The 15,531-nt window shown below is 35.6% G+C and overlaps 1 protein-coding gene across 1 annotated transcript in view; it reads right to left on the reverse strand.

Annotated features, from left to right (window-relative positions):
- Positions 1-1,581: 1,581 nt before the first annotated feature.
- gus (splA/ryanodine receptor domain and SOCS box containing gustavus) overlaps positions 1,582-15,531 on the reverse strand; it is a 143,638-nt gene continuing 129,688 nt past the window's right edge. The window contains exon 4 of the mRNA XM_017612343.1: positions 1,582-1,869. Within this exon, the coding sequence (XP_017467832.1) occupies positions 1,730-1,869 (140 nt within the window). The 3' untranslated portion in view covers positions 1,582-1,729. The remainder of the gene's footprint in view (positions 1,870-15,531) is intronic.

The following is a 15,531-nucleotide window of genomic DNA, read 5'->3' on the forward strand; positions in this document are numbered from 1 at the left end:
ACAGGGATTCTCTATCAAAATTATACCATGGTTACTCTGTTGCAAAAAAAGCCTACATTTTTTGGACTGTGTTATTTATACCAATTTGACTATGTTGCTTTTTATGAAGTGTTTTATGAGTGTGCTAATTTTTCTCCCGGTAGCTTTTGTAGCTTAGTATAAATAAATTGTAAATGTTTAAACCTTGTCATACTCTAAATTATAATTGTCCATAAAATGGACAAATATAGAAACTTTTCAAATTATTTACATATATGCTAGCATAAGGATTATAGCACAGGCCTGCGAAATTTAAAATTACCTTGTTAAATTAAAATGCATCTTTGGTTTTTTCCTAGCACGTCGGGTTTTTTTTACTGATGACAAATATATTTTAGGATTTTTAGCAATTAGCATGAAAAACCAAAAATTAATTGATTTTGAAATGAATTTTTACTTAAAAATCCTAAAATATATATGTCATCAGTAAAAAAAAATCTCGACGTGTTAGATGCATTTTAATTTAACATACCTAGATATTCAAAGAAAGAAAATAATTACACTGGATCACAAATTTTAATTTGGTCTTGGTTCTCCAGCCACCACTATCCAATTTGTATGTAGAATCGCCCGCTGATTACAAAAATCGTGTTAATTTTTTGTTCTATGGATACGTTTTCGAGATATTTTCAATTTACCGTTATTCAGATAAAACGAAAGGCGGTTACACTTAGTCACTTATATCTCAAGAACCAATTTAACAAACTAATGACGTAAATCGATGGATAAATAAAGAAGTAATGAGTGGTCAAATGAAAGTGCGCAAAGCNATCTCAAGAACCAATTTAACAAACTAATGACGTAAATCGATGGATAAATAAAGAAGTAATGAGTGGTCAAATGAAAGTGCGCAAAGCTTTTTTGTATGAAAAATGAGCAGGAAATAATGTTACTCATACGCCATGTACACCTAAGTAGCACGCTTTTATGCTCATATATCATGCAAAAAATCTGCGCATTTTCATTTGACCACTCATTACTTCTTTATTTATAAATCGATTTTCTTCACTAGCAACTTGATTTCTTTGTAACAGAACAAGCTTTAGCACAAAGGCAAACATTTGACACAGAACTTGTTATTTTTTAATTTTTCTTCTGTTAAAGTGTTTTTTTTTTTTTCATATCATATCAAAAATCTAGAATGATTAATTTGTCAGAAACTATCACACCTATCGAAAAGTGATTTATATACGGTCTATATAGAATTTTGTTAGCTTTCATTTGCTGTATTTCATATTAAGATTGTTAAATTGGTTCGTAAAATATATGTACGTGATTAAGTGTAACCACTTTTTGTTTTAAGCTGAATAATGGTAAATTGAAAATATCTCGAAAACTTATCCATAGAATAAAAAATTAAGTCGATTTTCTGAATCATCGAGCAATTCTTTATAGGTTTTGGATAGTGGCATCGATTGAACCTTTTTGCTGTAAACCAGTGTTATTGGAGTGGGAAACAAAACTTAAATTTCGCAGGCCTGTGTAATTACTTTACAATTTTTTTTTTTAAACCCGTGACTTGTCCAAATTATCAAGGATCAGTTGACGTTGCTTTACTCTATTGTAAATATACCAAATTTTGGAGATCTTACGCGTGTAATAGTGGCAACATCAGCAGTTTTACAAGATACTGTTTGACAATGAAATTACAATAATTGTAAATTATATCTTAAGTATCTACATTAAGGTATTATCTTCGATTTTTGTACAGTAGATACTTCTTCATGGACAGAGGAAGTTGTAGTTCCTGAATGCGTTCCTCTAAATGTATCCGTCCTACTTTCTGGCGAATGGTTCTTCTACACAAATCCATTAACGGCAGGGGTTCAGCTAAAAAATACAAAGGTATTAGTGAAATAAATAATAAATAATATGCGTCCTGACTTGCTGCGCCGAAAAGCAATAACCGCCAAATTCTACTTAGGCTAATAAATAGGGAGCGTGTATTACTGTTATAGATTAAAATTTTTATTTCAAGAATCACAAAATATCGCCCAAAATACATTTACGCCGAAAAATAAAATGAAATAAAATCGTTGCTTAGTGTACACATTTATAATTATAAATTTGATTTCCCTTTTTAATGTATAGTATTTGCGGGTATTATCTACTGGCGCATAGTGGGAAAAATATTTTTGGGTCAAAAAAGCTGTCTACTCTTCAAATCCCACCCAATTTCGATTATTCTCTTTTTTCAAACAGTTTGTTAGATATTAATTTTACTATTAGGAGATGCTGCTGCTTTTTTGAATAATTGTAAAAAAATATATAACCAATGGAGCCCAAACTAAAGGTCGATTTAAGGTTCCAGTAATTACCAATTACCGAATGTAATTATGACATGATTAAAAGTCCTGCAACATATTTTGTTGGTAAACATATGCTTAAGTTTACAAAACTTACGGTTGCTATAAATTTTGCCCCTGTTTTTTTAAGTTTACAGATTTGATGTCCTCAAACGAAAAACAAACGCACCAAAAAACGCACCAAGCACTAAACTCAAAAATTTTCGCGTTTTGAATAAAGAAAAGCTGCCCAGACAACTGACAGATAACTACGTTTTCGAAGTTGAGTTGACTTGTGTCCCACAATACCAATTTACAACTTACAACTCAACTATCTTCAAAGTTGTGAATCATAATAGGGGCCTAGGCTCAACGTGAACATAGTATTAGGCATCTTCAATATCATAAAAATTAAGTTGGGTTCTCAGGTCTCTAGCAATACAAGATTAAATGTTGTTCTTCGCGAAGTTATTTAAATAAATTTTAAGCACTTCGGGGGGTCAACCCCCTGGTAATTCTCCACTTTTGTCTTGGGAAAAATTTATTAACCACATCTGCGTTCAAAATAAAACATTCAAAAAAGAAGAAATTCAACACTCGTTTGTTATTAAGGGCAAAAGAAATGTCGTATATTCTGTTTAAAATGAGATTCTATTTGTTTATTTTACCATGCTTCTCTTCGATTTTCATGTTAATGGTATACTAGCTCTAATCTTTTCTGTACGAGTTCGAAAAGAACAATCCAACTCGTATAACAATATCCGACTTCGTGTAAGGTGCAGCCAAATCCAGTTATAGCACTATTGTGAGTGAATATGAAAGCAAATTGGAAAATTTCCAATTAACGTTCAAAATATTTTCTCAAAACAAAATGACAAATGCAAACAAGTAAGCAAAAATATATGTTTACCCAACGGGACTAAAAGTGAGCTGCTCCCCAAAGGAGCAAGTAGGGGGGCAAGCACGATACAAAAAAGAAGGTAGTTCCATTTAAAGAGATTCGCTGATGTGGTTAACCATTTGATTTTTAATAAAATTATGACATTTCATCAATTTCATGCTACCTGATCACTAGAAGTAATATTTTTTTTTTTAACAGTAGATTTCATCAGTCCACTCAAAGATGTGGAATATGATGGACTTGAAAATTTTGCCGGCTACAATTTCGAAATAGGGTTAACGAAACTAGGTTTCAGAGCGAATGAAGAAAGTGGTTAAAATTATATATATGTTTCTTGTTTATAGGAAGTCGGTCTGTACAAGACGAAAGCAATTTTTTGCATACATTGCAATTTTAATTCAACGCTAACCTCAAAGCATAATTTTTTGCAAAATGTGATGAGAAATTTAAAAGACTTGGACCAAAATAAAATAATAGATTAGCGCTTGCACATATATTAGTGTTTGGTCGAGCTTCTCCTCCGATTTGTGGAGGGCGCCTTGGTGTTGTCACACAAAGGGTAGGGATCTACACTGAGGGAAAAAAATATTAAAATATTAAATAGAACCGTAATTGATCTTACAATAAACGTCAACGGAAGTACTGTATATTGGTAATTATTCAATTCAATTACGCGCATATTAAAATGACCGCGTTCGTACTGAAAAAGCATCCGTGATGTGAATAATCAAGACAAAAACTAAAAAAAAAATTTAATTTGCGTGTTGCCTGCAGTGGAATTCGAACCCGACCATCTCCGGATATCAACAACTTGTGGCAAGTATCTTTGCGCACTCAGCCACACACAGGCATATAAATTTGCTTTCAAATGATGAATATCCATCAACACCCCAGCACGCGATTTGTACGGATAAACATCATGGTGTAATGAACTGAAGGTGGCGCATTCCCGAAACCGCTACTTTGGTTTTGCCGACTTTGACGGGCAATACGTAAACAAACTTTTTGTTTGGAAACAAATGCAAACGTATTGTAAACGTATTGTGTACTTTCAAGTGAAAATCGAAGTAATTCGTGCGTTCTAAAGTAAAAAACGTTTTATTTGTAATAAAAAGTTTATAAAAATGTCGTGTCGTGTGTTGAATTGCAGCAGCCGTAGGGGTAAAGCCCCCAAATGCAGTTTTTTTTTTATTTTTTTATTATCACTTTTTCGGCACCTGCAATACAAACACAAAAATTCTAAATAGTTAATTAATAAGACCTATTCTTTTGAACACATTTCAAGAGTGGTTGTATACTGTTTGTTAACGTTGTGCTTAATTTGCTATATTCAAAGATGGCTTGAGAAATTGGTGAATCGTGAAGAGAACACGTTTTCTCACTGCAAATTCACAACTGTTCAATGTTTACCCATTGCCACAAATGTCATTCTGCGGGAATGCGGAATCTTGTATTCTATCGTTCTTGGATAAACATGTATGTACTATGTATGTATGTGTGTGATGTCACCGCTCTCAGAGCGGCGCTCAGCATTCTTGGGGTGCGTATGTACACTTACATATTCATACATACTCAGATGTGAACAGTCAAATACGTGCGTAATAAATTTTGCATGAAAATATAATTTTTAAATACGAACATTCTTAAACAATAATCAAATATAAAGTATTCATTTTTACNGTAATAAATTTTGTATGAAAATATTATTTTTAAATTCGAACATTTTTAAACGATAATCAAATATAAAGTATTCATTTTTACTATGCATTATTTCCCTCAGTGTACAGTTCGAGTCCGAACCAGTGTTGCCAGAACTTTTTGGGCCGACCGGCTAGATTGGCAAAAAAAGCGGCTAAAAACGACTAAAATGTTTTAGTGAAAATCCACATGCTTTATTTAAATAAATCGCAAGAAACGAAAGACTAGTTAACACCATTAATTTATATCGAGTGTATATTCCTCATCATCAAATGAATCACTATTGTATATATCACCTGAATTCATTAATNATGGAGCAAGGTATGGTTCCAACGGGGAGCATATAGGATCAAATGTGTCCGCGCTAATAACCACTAGGGAGCATAGATGCGAAAGTAAAACATTGAGTTCATTAAAAATCTTCATTGGGTCTGCATTATTGCTTTCGAACAACTTGTTTACTTTTTGCACCTGAAAATTAGGCAAATAGTAAAATCGGCTAAAAACGGCTAACTTTTTTTTACAAACCGGCTAACAAATCGGCTGCCGGCTAGATCGAATTTTCTCCGGCTAGTTGCTATCAAAACCGGCTAAATCTAGCCGGAAAACGGCTAAAATGGCAACGCTGGTCCGAACGGCGATTGTATTTTTATGAGAAAGCTGGTTTTCATGGCAGAAATACACTTGAAGGTTTGCCATTGCCTGCCGAGAGGCGACTGCAATTAGAAAAAAACACTTTTTTGTTTTTTTAGTTTTTGATGTTGGGTTGCACGGGGCTCTGCGGAAATATTATAAAGAGGTTTTATTTGGGAAGAACATTCTTTAGAATTTAAATCGCAAGATTGCACTCAAAAATAAGCAAATAAAAAAAAAAATAACAACATAATGTGCTCGTGGTTCTTATTATAAAATAGAAATAACAATTACGAAAAAATCTGCTTTAATAGTTTATATGTATATATTTTTAATAAAAAAGGTGCGAACCACGTGATAAAAAAATACCAAGCACTGATAATGCTTTTTGACTATAATTATTATGTTGGTATAAATATGTGAAAGAAAATACCCCGATTTATTGTTTTAATATTATAAAGGTGGCAGGGGCGTTGATAATACTCACAATTTATGAAACTTCAAATAATTTTATTATCCATCAAAACTTTGCGTGATAAAAAAATAGAAGGTAGTTTCACTTCAAACTTTTTTGACGGATACAGGCATTTTTGAAGTTTCATAAAATGTACATTTTAGAAGCGGCGTTGCCACATTGGTATTAACAAAATATAATTGATGGTATTTTGGGATGGGAGTTTCTATTATTTTTCTTTTTAGACGATCCTAAATAGTATATTTTTGGAGTTTTAAAATGTATACCAATTATGATTAGAATGTTCCCATTATATTGAGAACACACCCAGTTTTATGGTATAAGTAAAACAGTTAAGGTATGTACATATGTTTGTATGTATGTACATTAGAACGTTCGTTAAAAAAATTTGTTTTGTCGGTAAGTAGTCTTAAATTCTGAGAATTTCTCTCATATGAGAGGATAAAAATGGACAAAAAAGCAAACCATGGAAAAAGCTAGAAGTTTTTATGTAACTTTAGTACAATAGTTTTTATTTTGGTGGAAAATATTTACAAGTATAAATTTATCCCGCAGAAACTTCCCAACTTTATCTAAAAATCAAATCTTATTTTGCTATCTCAATTTATCTTATTTTATCACGTTTTTTGCCAGCCAGAGCATCATAATTCGTAAACTTTTTTCAGCTGTATTTCTAATTGCGATGTGCATAACATGCCAATGGAAATGTTATTTTAATTGATTTTACGATCAAATGTGCTGTACAGTAACGATACGTTGCTTGAATCCAATATCATTTACTAAATTTGCTATAACTTTTCTATTTTCAAATCGATTTGCAAAAGATTTCGATCTATATACTTTGAAATTAAATAAACTTTAATATAGCATAAACATAAGAACAAAAGTTTGCAGCTTTTAGGTGTAATTCACAGTAGAATATCGATCCGACTTAAAATTGTGTCCGATTTCACCCATAGATTTGCAGATAACTCTTAAACTGCGACCTTTAGCAGATAACCCTTAAACTGTGACCTTTAATCTGGTGGAAGCTTTTTGCGGTGTGCTAATCAGAACCGGATATTTTTGGAAAACATTGAAAATGCTGTTTTCTAAATTTGAAAAAAACGATAATTTCGCAAATTCTTAAAACCTATTCTACTCTTTTTTTTATTTTTGACCTCAATTCAAAAGTTGTGAGTTAGTTTATATAGCAAATGACTATAAAACAGGGCTGCTCAAAATTTTTATATGGAAGTGAAATCATAATACATCTACAAAATTTATTTGTACACTGAGATTTTTTTTTTGTCATTTAAATGAAGCTAAACAAGTTTATTATTATTGTACGATCAGTGAATGAAAATTGTTAACAATGGGAGTATTTACATATGTATATGTGGAATAATACAGTGCGTTAAGAAATGATAGCGACCTAGTGCTGAAAAGTTCCAAAATTTAGTGGGAGCAGTCCTTGCACATTAGAGTGGTTCATAAAAACACTCTTTTTGGAAATTCATAAACGCTACATTAGAATACTGTTATTTGTGATGAAAAAAGAGACACGTATTTTTTTATTTTGAAAAAAAAAAGTTTTTTTAGAGGTCGCGCTGGTCGGTTTTTATAAAAACGCTGATGTTCTCAATTTTTTTATTTTTGTGACATGTTAAAATGCAGCTAAAAATATGGTTTTTACATATAATTACTCTGGCATTATTGGGGAACATGCCCTTAATTACACACCTGTCTTGGACAGCTAGAATGGGCCGAGTTCCCGAAAATATTCTCTCGAAAAGACATTAGTAAAATTAAAACGTTTATACTGAACGATTTACGCGTTGCCATGGGTTGGAAGTTGTTAGCAGGGGGTTTCTGGGGTTGCTAATTAGGGTGGTCGGAATCATTCCCCCGTGCATAAAATCACCCGGACTAAATCCTCCAGAAAAAATCCCCCGGAAAAAATCTTCTGAACAAAAATACCCTGGACAAAATCCCCTCCAAACAATATTCCCCCGGACAAAACCACCCGACCGGCAAAAAAGAAAGGATAATTCTACTTAGTGAGGGTTATAATCCCTAAGGGCGCCCGAAGGCCGCTTACGCAGAAAGAAGTTCTCCGCAAAAAGACTTCCGCCCCTCTTTTCCTGCAATAAAGAAAGGAGAATTCTACTTAGTAAGGGTTATAATCCATAAGCGCGGCCGAAGGCCGCCTACGCAGAAAAAAGTTCTGCGCAAAAAGACTTCCGCCCCTCTTTTCTNGACAGCTAGAATGGGCCGAGTTCCCGAAAATATTCTCTCGAAAAGACATTAGTAAAATTAAAACGTTTATACTGAACGATTTACGCGTTGCCATGGGTTGGAAGTTGTTAGCAGGGGGTTTCTGGGGTTGCTAATTAGGGTGGTCGGAATCATTCCCCCGTGCATAAAATCACCCGGACTAAATCCTCCAGAAAAAATCCCCCGGAAAAAATCTTCTGAACAAAAATACCCTGGACAAAATCCCCTCCAAACAATATTCCCCCGGACAAAACCACCCGACCGGCAAAAAAGAAAGGATAATTCTACTTAGTGAGGGTTATAATCCCTAAGGGCGCCCGAAGGCCGCTTACGCAGAAAGAAGTTCTCCGCAAAAAGACTTCCGCCCCTCTTTTCCTGCAATAAAGAAAGGAGAATTCTACTTAGTAAGGGTTATAATCCATAAGCGCGGCCGAAGGCCGCCTACGCAGAAAAAAGTTCTGCGCAAAACGACTTCCGCCCCTCTTTTCCGGCATCACGGAAAGGAGAATTCTACTCAGTGAGGGTTATAATCCCTAAACGCCTACGCAGAAAGAAGTTCTACGCAAAAAGACTTCCGCCCCTCTTTTCCGACAACAAAGAAAGGAGAATTCTACTTAGTAAGTGTTTTAATCCCTAAGAGCGGCCGAAGGCCGCTTACGCAGAAAAAAGTTCTACGCAAAAAGACTTCCGTTCCTCTTCCGGCATCACGGAAAGGAGAATTCTACTTAGTGAGGGTTATAATCCTTAAGCGCGGCCGAAGGCCGCCTACGCCGAAAGAAGTTCTGCGCAAAAAGACTGCCGTCCCTCTTTTCTGGCATCACGGAAAGGATAATTCTACTTAGTGAGGGTTATAATCCTTAAGCGCGGCCGAAGGCCGCCTACGCCGAAAGAAGTTCTGCGCAAAAAGACTGCCGTCCCTCTTTTCTGGCATCACGGAAAGGATAATTCTACTTACAGGTTTATTCTGCGCTGGTAATAAAAAGTTTGTAACCAGTAAATAAAGTTCCTGTCAATTTTTGAACCCTTTTCGCATTCTGTATACTCATGTAACCAGTAAATTTTGTTACCGTCTCATAAGCTGGTAACAAATTATTGCCCCGTGAAATATGTAATGCCAGGTTTTGCACAATTCTTCATATCTGAATTGCTGAATATTTTAACTGCATTACCAACGTACCTAGAATCGCGGTGACAAGAACTGGTAACATTTTTTGGTAATACAATTTTCCGGTTACAAAATCTTCGGTAACGTGCAGAATAGACCTGTTAGTGAGGGTTATAATCCCTAAGTACGGCCACAGGCCGCTTACGCAGAAATAAGTTCTGCGAAAAAAAGACTTCCGGCATCACGGAAAGGAGATTTCTACTCAGCGAGGGTTATAATCCCTAAATCCAGCCGCAGACCGCCTACGCAGTAAGCAGTTCTGCGCAAAAACACTTCCGTGAGGGTTATAATCCCCCTCAACAGAAATCTCTCGGACAAAAGCACCCCATCTCCAAAAAAAATCTCTGGCCTATGGTACCCAAACGGTTAATTTTGACTATTTTATTACTTCTTTTAAGCATCGCACAAGCAATAGCAAAACGTGAGTCCAAGCGTATGTACTTAGAATCTATGTATACATATATGTACAAGTACATAGGTACTTGTATGCATAAATACATATGTTCTTTAACTTCGCTTAGAGCGGGAAGCAGAGATGACCCAAAACAGAAGCGAATTGTTGATAAATATGGGCATACATACGCAGTAAAGGGCTGCATAAATGGTTTTGAAAGGGCAATCAAAACTTTTGCTAATTTCGCTATAATTCACTTCACTTCCTCAGAGCTTTCAAAACTTTACTTCAATAAAATATTACTGCAAAAAAAATCAAGCGGATAGCAAGAGCCCCTATTGTGGGCTATTCTGCGGGTGATTTTGTCCGGGGGAAAATTGTTTGGGGGGATTTTATCCAGAGGATTTTTGTTCGGGGAGATTTTTATATGGGGGATTTTTTTCTGGAGGATTTTATCCGGGTGATTTTAGGCACGGGGGAATAATTCCTATCGCCGCTAATTAGGAATCTGAAGTCAGTTTTTCAAAATTCAAAATGGCGGATCCAAACTGGCGATTAATTTTTTTTTTAATTATTGAAGTAAATTTTTTTAAATTCGAAATGACGGATCCAATATGGCGATCAAATAAAAAAAAATACTAAAATTAAAACGTTGATACTGAACGTTTTAAGCATTTTCAAGGGTTGAAACTCGTTTCCAGGGGGTTTCTGGGGTTGCTGATTACGAATCTGTTGTCAGATTTTCAAAATTCAAAATGGCGGTTAAGAGTTTCAAACAAATCCAATAATTTTTTTTTTAAAGTTGGTCGCCATTTTGGGTCCACCATTTTGAATTGCGGAAATCTGAAAACAGATTCATAATCAGCAGCCCCAGAAACCCACTGGAAACGAGTTTTAACCCTTGACAATGCTTAAAACGTTCAGTATCAACGTTTTAATTTTAGTATTTTTTTTTATTTGATCGCCATATTGGATCCGTATCTCGAATTTTAAAAAATGTTCTTCAGATTCGTAATCGGCGAAGCCAAAACCTCTCGAGTGCCGATTTTCGAACAAATCCAATAATTTAAAAAAAAACATTAATCGCCATTTTGGATCCGCCATTTTGAATTTTGAAAAACTGACTTCAGATTCCTAATTAGCAACCCCAGAAACCCCCTGATAACAAGTTCCAACCCATGACAGCGCGTAAATCGTTCAGTATCAACGTTTTAATTTTACTAGTCTCTTTTCAAGAGCATATTTTCGGGCACTAGGCCCATTCTAACTGCCCAAGACAGGTACGTAATTAAGGGAATGTTCCCCAATAATACCAGAGTAATTATATGTAAAAAACAAATTTTTAGCTGCATTAAAATTGAGAATATCAGCGTTTTTATAAAAAACCGACCAGCGCGACCTCTAAGAAAACTTTTTTTTTTCAAAATAAAAAAAAAACCACGTTTCTCTTTTTTGATCAGAAATAGCAATAATTTGATGTAGTGTTTATGAGCTTCCAAAAAATTTTTTTTTTGAACCACTCTATTGCACATATTTACATCATATCGCAAGCTCACATTTTACATTTTCCTTGGGATACATCTCGCTCAAAAAAGTCTCACTTTAAAGAGTTAATGAATGATAGCACCATTGAAGCAATATTCAGTCAACCATTGTGCTGATCGGACGTGCTTTTATCTCCGCTCTCGGTTTTGCTTACTTAAATTTCAAAACTCGTGCGATAGTTATTCGATTTGTACTTATGTACTTCGGTCGTATTTCTTGGACACTTATTTATTTATTCATATATCTACAATGCCTTGTAGCTGTGGTCAAAGGGTTGACCGTAGTCAACCTAAAAAAATTCAATGTGCAAAGTGCAGTGAAATTTTTCACTTAGTCTGTGCTAATCTGCTTCCAGCTGACCTTGAATTTCTGCAAAAGTCAAATAAACATTTCATATGCAAGCAATGCACAACCGATCGTAGAAAGTCTTTACTCTCCCCAACCCGTGTGAGTGCTCAATGTAAAGATGCAGTTGCTTTTGGTGGTGCCTCGGCAAATTCGGAAACTTCGGCCAATAAAACTAGCTCGTCAGAACAAAAAAAATGCTAATCAAGAAATTACTCTACAAACTATTTTGAATGAGCTTGTCGCTCTTAAAGCTGAAAAGTCTTCTGCGCTCTCTTTGATAAAGACTCTGCAACGTGATAAACAACTTCTTCTCAAAAAAGTTGATTCTCTACAGCTTGAAGTTTAGGCTGTGAGTAGTAAATTGTGTGATTTTGATATGGCTGCTATCATTGCAGATGTGAAGACTGCTGTCATAGACTTTCGTAAGAATGTGCGCGTATTTGCAAATGATGTTCAAGTGAACGCTACCTCTGCCCATGCAAATCCTACTCAAGAGAATACCACTCATATTGCTCCGCTGATCTCGCCTTATATTAACACAGCACTACCTGCTTCCTCTCTGTCTTCTTCGTCACCCTCGCCTGCTACTGCCAATGATCCCATTCCTACTCCACCACCTGTGAAAGACAAAAATGTGCATAAGCTGCCCAACATACATAATTCGGCTACATCGCATATCTCTAACTCTTCGCCATCTTCGTATGCTGCTGCTGCTGCTAGCGCTCCCATTCCTACTTGCCCAACTGCTAATGACAAAAATGCAAACCAGCAGTCCAACACACAAACTTCGTCTAAATACATCGCAAATCTCTGCTGGCAAGTTAAACAATGCAAAGAGGAATGAAAAAGCAACTGCGAATGACAAAAACGCAAACAATCAGCCTAACACACAAACTTCGTCTAAATACATCGCAAATCTCTGCTGGCAAGTTAAACAATGCAAAGAGGAATGAAAAAGCAACTGCGAATGACAAAAACGCAAACAATCAGCCTAACACACAAACTTCGTCTAAATACATCGCAAATCTCTGCTGGCAAGTTAAACAATGCAAAGAGGAATGAAAAAGCAACTGCGAATGACAAAAACGCAAACAATCAGCCTAACACACAAACTTCGTCTAAATACATCGCAAATCTCTGCTGGCAAGTTAAACAATGCAAAGAGGAATGAAAAAGCAACTGCGAATGACAAAAACGCAAACAATCAGCCTAACACACAAACTTCGGCTACATCGCAGTTCTCCAACTCTTCTTCGTCATCTTCGTATGCTGCTGCTAATGCTCCCATTCCTACTCACCAAACTGCTAATGACAAAAACGTAAACAGGCAGTCCAACACACAATCTTCGGCTACATCGCAGTTCTCCAACTCTTCTTCGTCATCTTCGTATGCTGCTGCTAATGCTCCCATTCCTACTCACCAAACTGCTAATGACAAAAACGTAAACAGGCAGTCCAACACACAATCTTCGGCTACATCGCAAATCTCTGCTGGCAAGTTAAACAGCGCAAAGAAGAACGAAAAAACACCATTGATTGTTGTTGGTTCGAATGCTAGCAATGAGCTTGATATGACATTTCGACATTGATTATGTAGCTAAACATGCCGACATTAAACCCAGCATGGTTTCGTGCTCTCCCCTAGTTAAAAAGGATGTTTCTATAAATACTCTAAAGAGTGTAAATTTTAAACTGGGCGTATCTAATTTGCACTACAAAAAGCTCTTAAATCCGAACTTATGGCCTACGAATGTTGCTGTGCGCTCTTTTAAATTTATGCCAAAAAACGACGACTCTCAGACAAAAACCCAAAGTTCGATAATGCTAACCACAAGCACTTAAAAATCTATTTTCATAATGTCTCTGGTCTTAGGACAAAATCTAAATCTCTTCATCTCATGAGATTATGATATCTTCGTTATCATAGAAACTTGGCTAAACGATAACTTCTTCAGTCATGAGTTCTTCGATCCAAACTTGCTTGAAGTATTCCGCAAGGACAGAGATGCAGTTAAAACTGGTTGTGCTAGAGGTGGTGGTGTCCTAATTGCGATCCAGAGGAAACATAAGGCGGTTTTCTACGAGCTAAGCAACAATAATTCGCTGCTAGACCAACTCTGCGTGTGTGTACAAAGCCCTCGGGAATCGCTCTTCATCTGCGCTTCATACATTCCGCCGAATAGCTCAGATGTGCTGTATAAGGCGTATGTAGATAATATTTTGTCTCTAAACGCAAATTGTGCACCGGATAACCATCTTGCTGTCTTAGGGGACTTTAACTTAAACAACGCTATGTGGTCTAATATAGCTAAGACGTCTGGTCTTTTACCAAGCTGTGTGAATAGTAGTAGCGAGACATATTTAATGGATAATTTTTTAAGCATTGATATTAAGCAAATAAATTACTTTCACAATAAGCTTCAGAGGTTTTTGGACCTAATATTCATTAGCACTAATGTTAACTTTTAGTTGTCCGAGTGTAATTTTCCTTTCAAGGAGCCTGATATGTATCATGTTCCCTTGGTATTAGATATTTATTTTTACTCATACCTCAGCTTGGACAAGAAAAACACAAAAGCATCTTTTAACTATAATGTATGTAATTTTTCTGATCTAAATAGTATATTTCTTAATATAGACTGGGACAGGTTATTATGTAATCTTAGTGTGGCATCATGTTTTAATATCTTTAAATGTAAAGTAGTTGAAGTTTGTCAAAACAACATTCCAATCTTTGGAAAAAAGTTGTACAAAGTTCCATGGCATACTCGAAATCTTAAAAGAATAAAAAATTTAAGAAACAAATACCACCGCAAATTCAAAAAGACGAACAATTATTCGTTTTTTATTGAGTATAAAAAGTATGCCAAACATTTTAACTGCCTTGATAAATTTTTATACAGAAACTACGTTTCAAACTATGAAGCCAATATCAAGTCGAATCCTAAAGCTTTCTGGCGATTTATAACTTCGAAGGAATCTTGCTCTAGTATTCCCTCTCAATTATTTCTGGACGGAAATTCTGCTACATCCCCCATTGAGGTTGCGAATCTGTTTGCCGATTTTTTCCACTCAAACTTCATTTTAGATAACGACTCTAGTGGAAGGCTTTCCAATACTAAGGAATCGCCCTTTAGCTTTGGATCCCTAACCTTGACCACAACCGACATTTTTAATGGCATTGCGCGGCTTAATCCCTCGAACCAAACTGGCATTGACGGGCTATCCGCAGTTCTATTAAAAAAATGCGATTCTCTTGTTTATCCATTGAAATTAATTTTCAATAACTCGCCATCCGCAAGGGTATTTGTCGATGATTGGAAAATAGCCTTTATCACCCCTATCTTCAAAAGCGATAATAAAAATGATGTTCATAATTATACTCATTTCCAAACTTTCAACTATTTCGAAACTATTCGAATGCATAGTGAAAGAAAAGGTGTATTTTGCAGTTAAAAGCCTTATTTGTCAGAACCAGCATGGGTTTATGCCTAACCGCTCGACAGTCTCTAATCTCGCTGTCTTTGCAGAAGATTGCATATCTGGCTTCAAAGACGGGTTTCAGTTAGATGCGGTTTATACAGATTTTTCAAAGGCGTTTGACAGGGTTTCACACTCTATCTTAGTCATAAACTTGCTGCTTTAGGTTTTCACTCAATTTTTTTTAAATTGGATTAAATCTTACCTAAGTAATCGTCGCTGTGTTGTCAATGTCGATAATACATTAGCGTATCCCTTTATCGCTTCCTCCGGGGTACCCCAAGGAAGCGTTTTGGGCCCCTTATTTTTCAT

Source organism: Rhagoletis zephyria, unplaced genomic scaffold (genome assembly GCF_001687245.7).
Source record: "Rhagoletis zephyria isolate East Lansing unplaced genomic scaffold, Rhagoletis_zephyria_1.1 Rzeph_scaffold_00529, whole genome shotgun sequence".
Lineage (NCBI taxonomy): Eukaryota > Metazoa > Arthropoda > Insecta > Diptera > Tephritidae > Rhagoletis > Rhagoletis zephyria.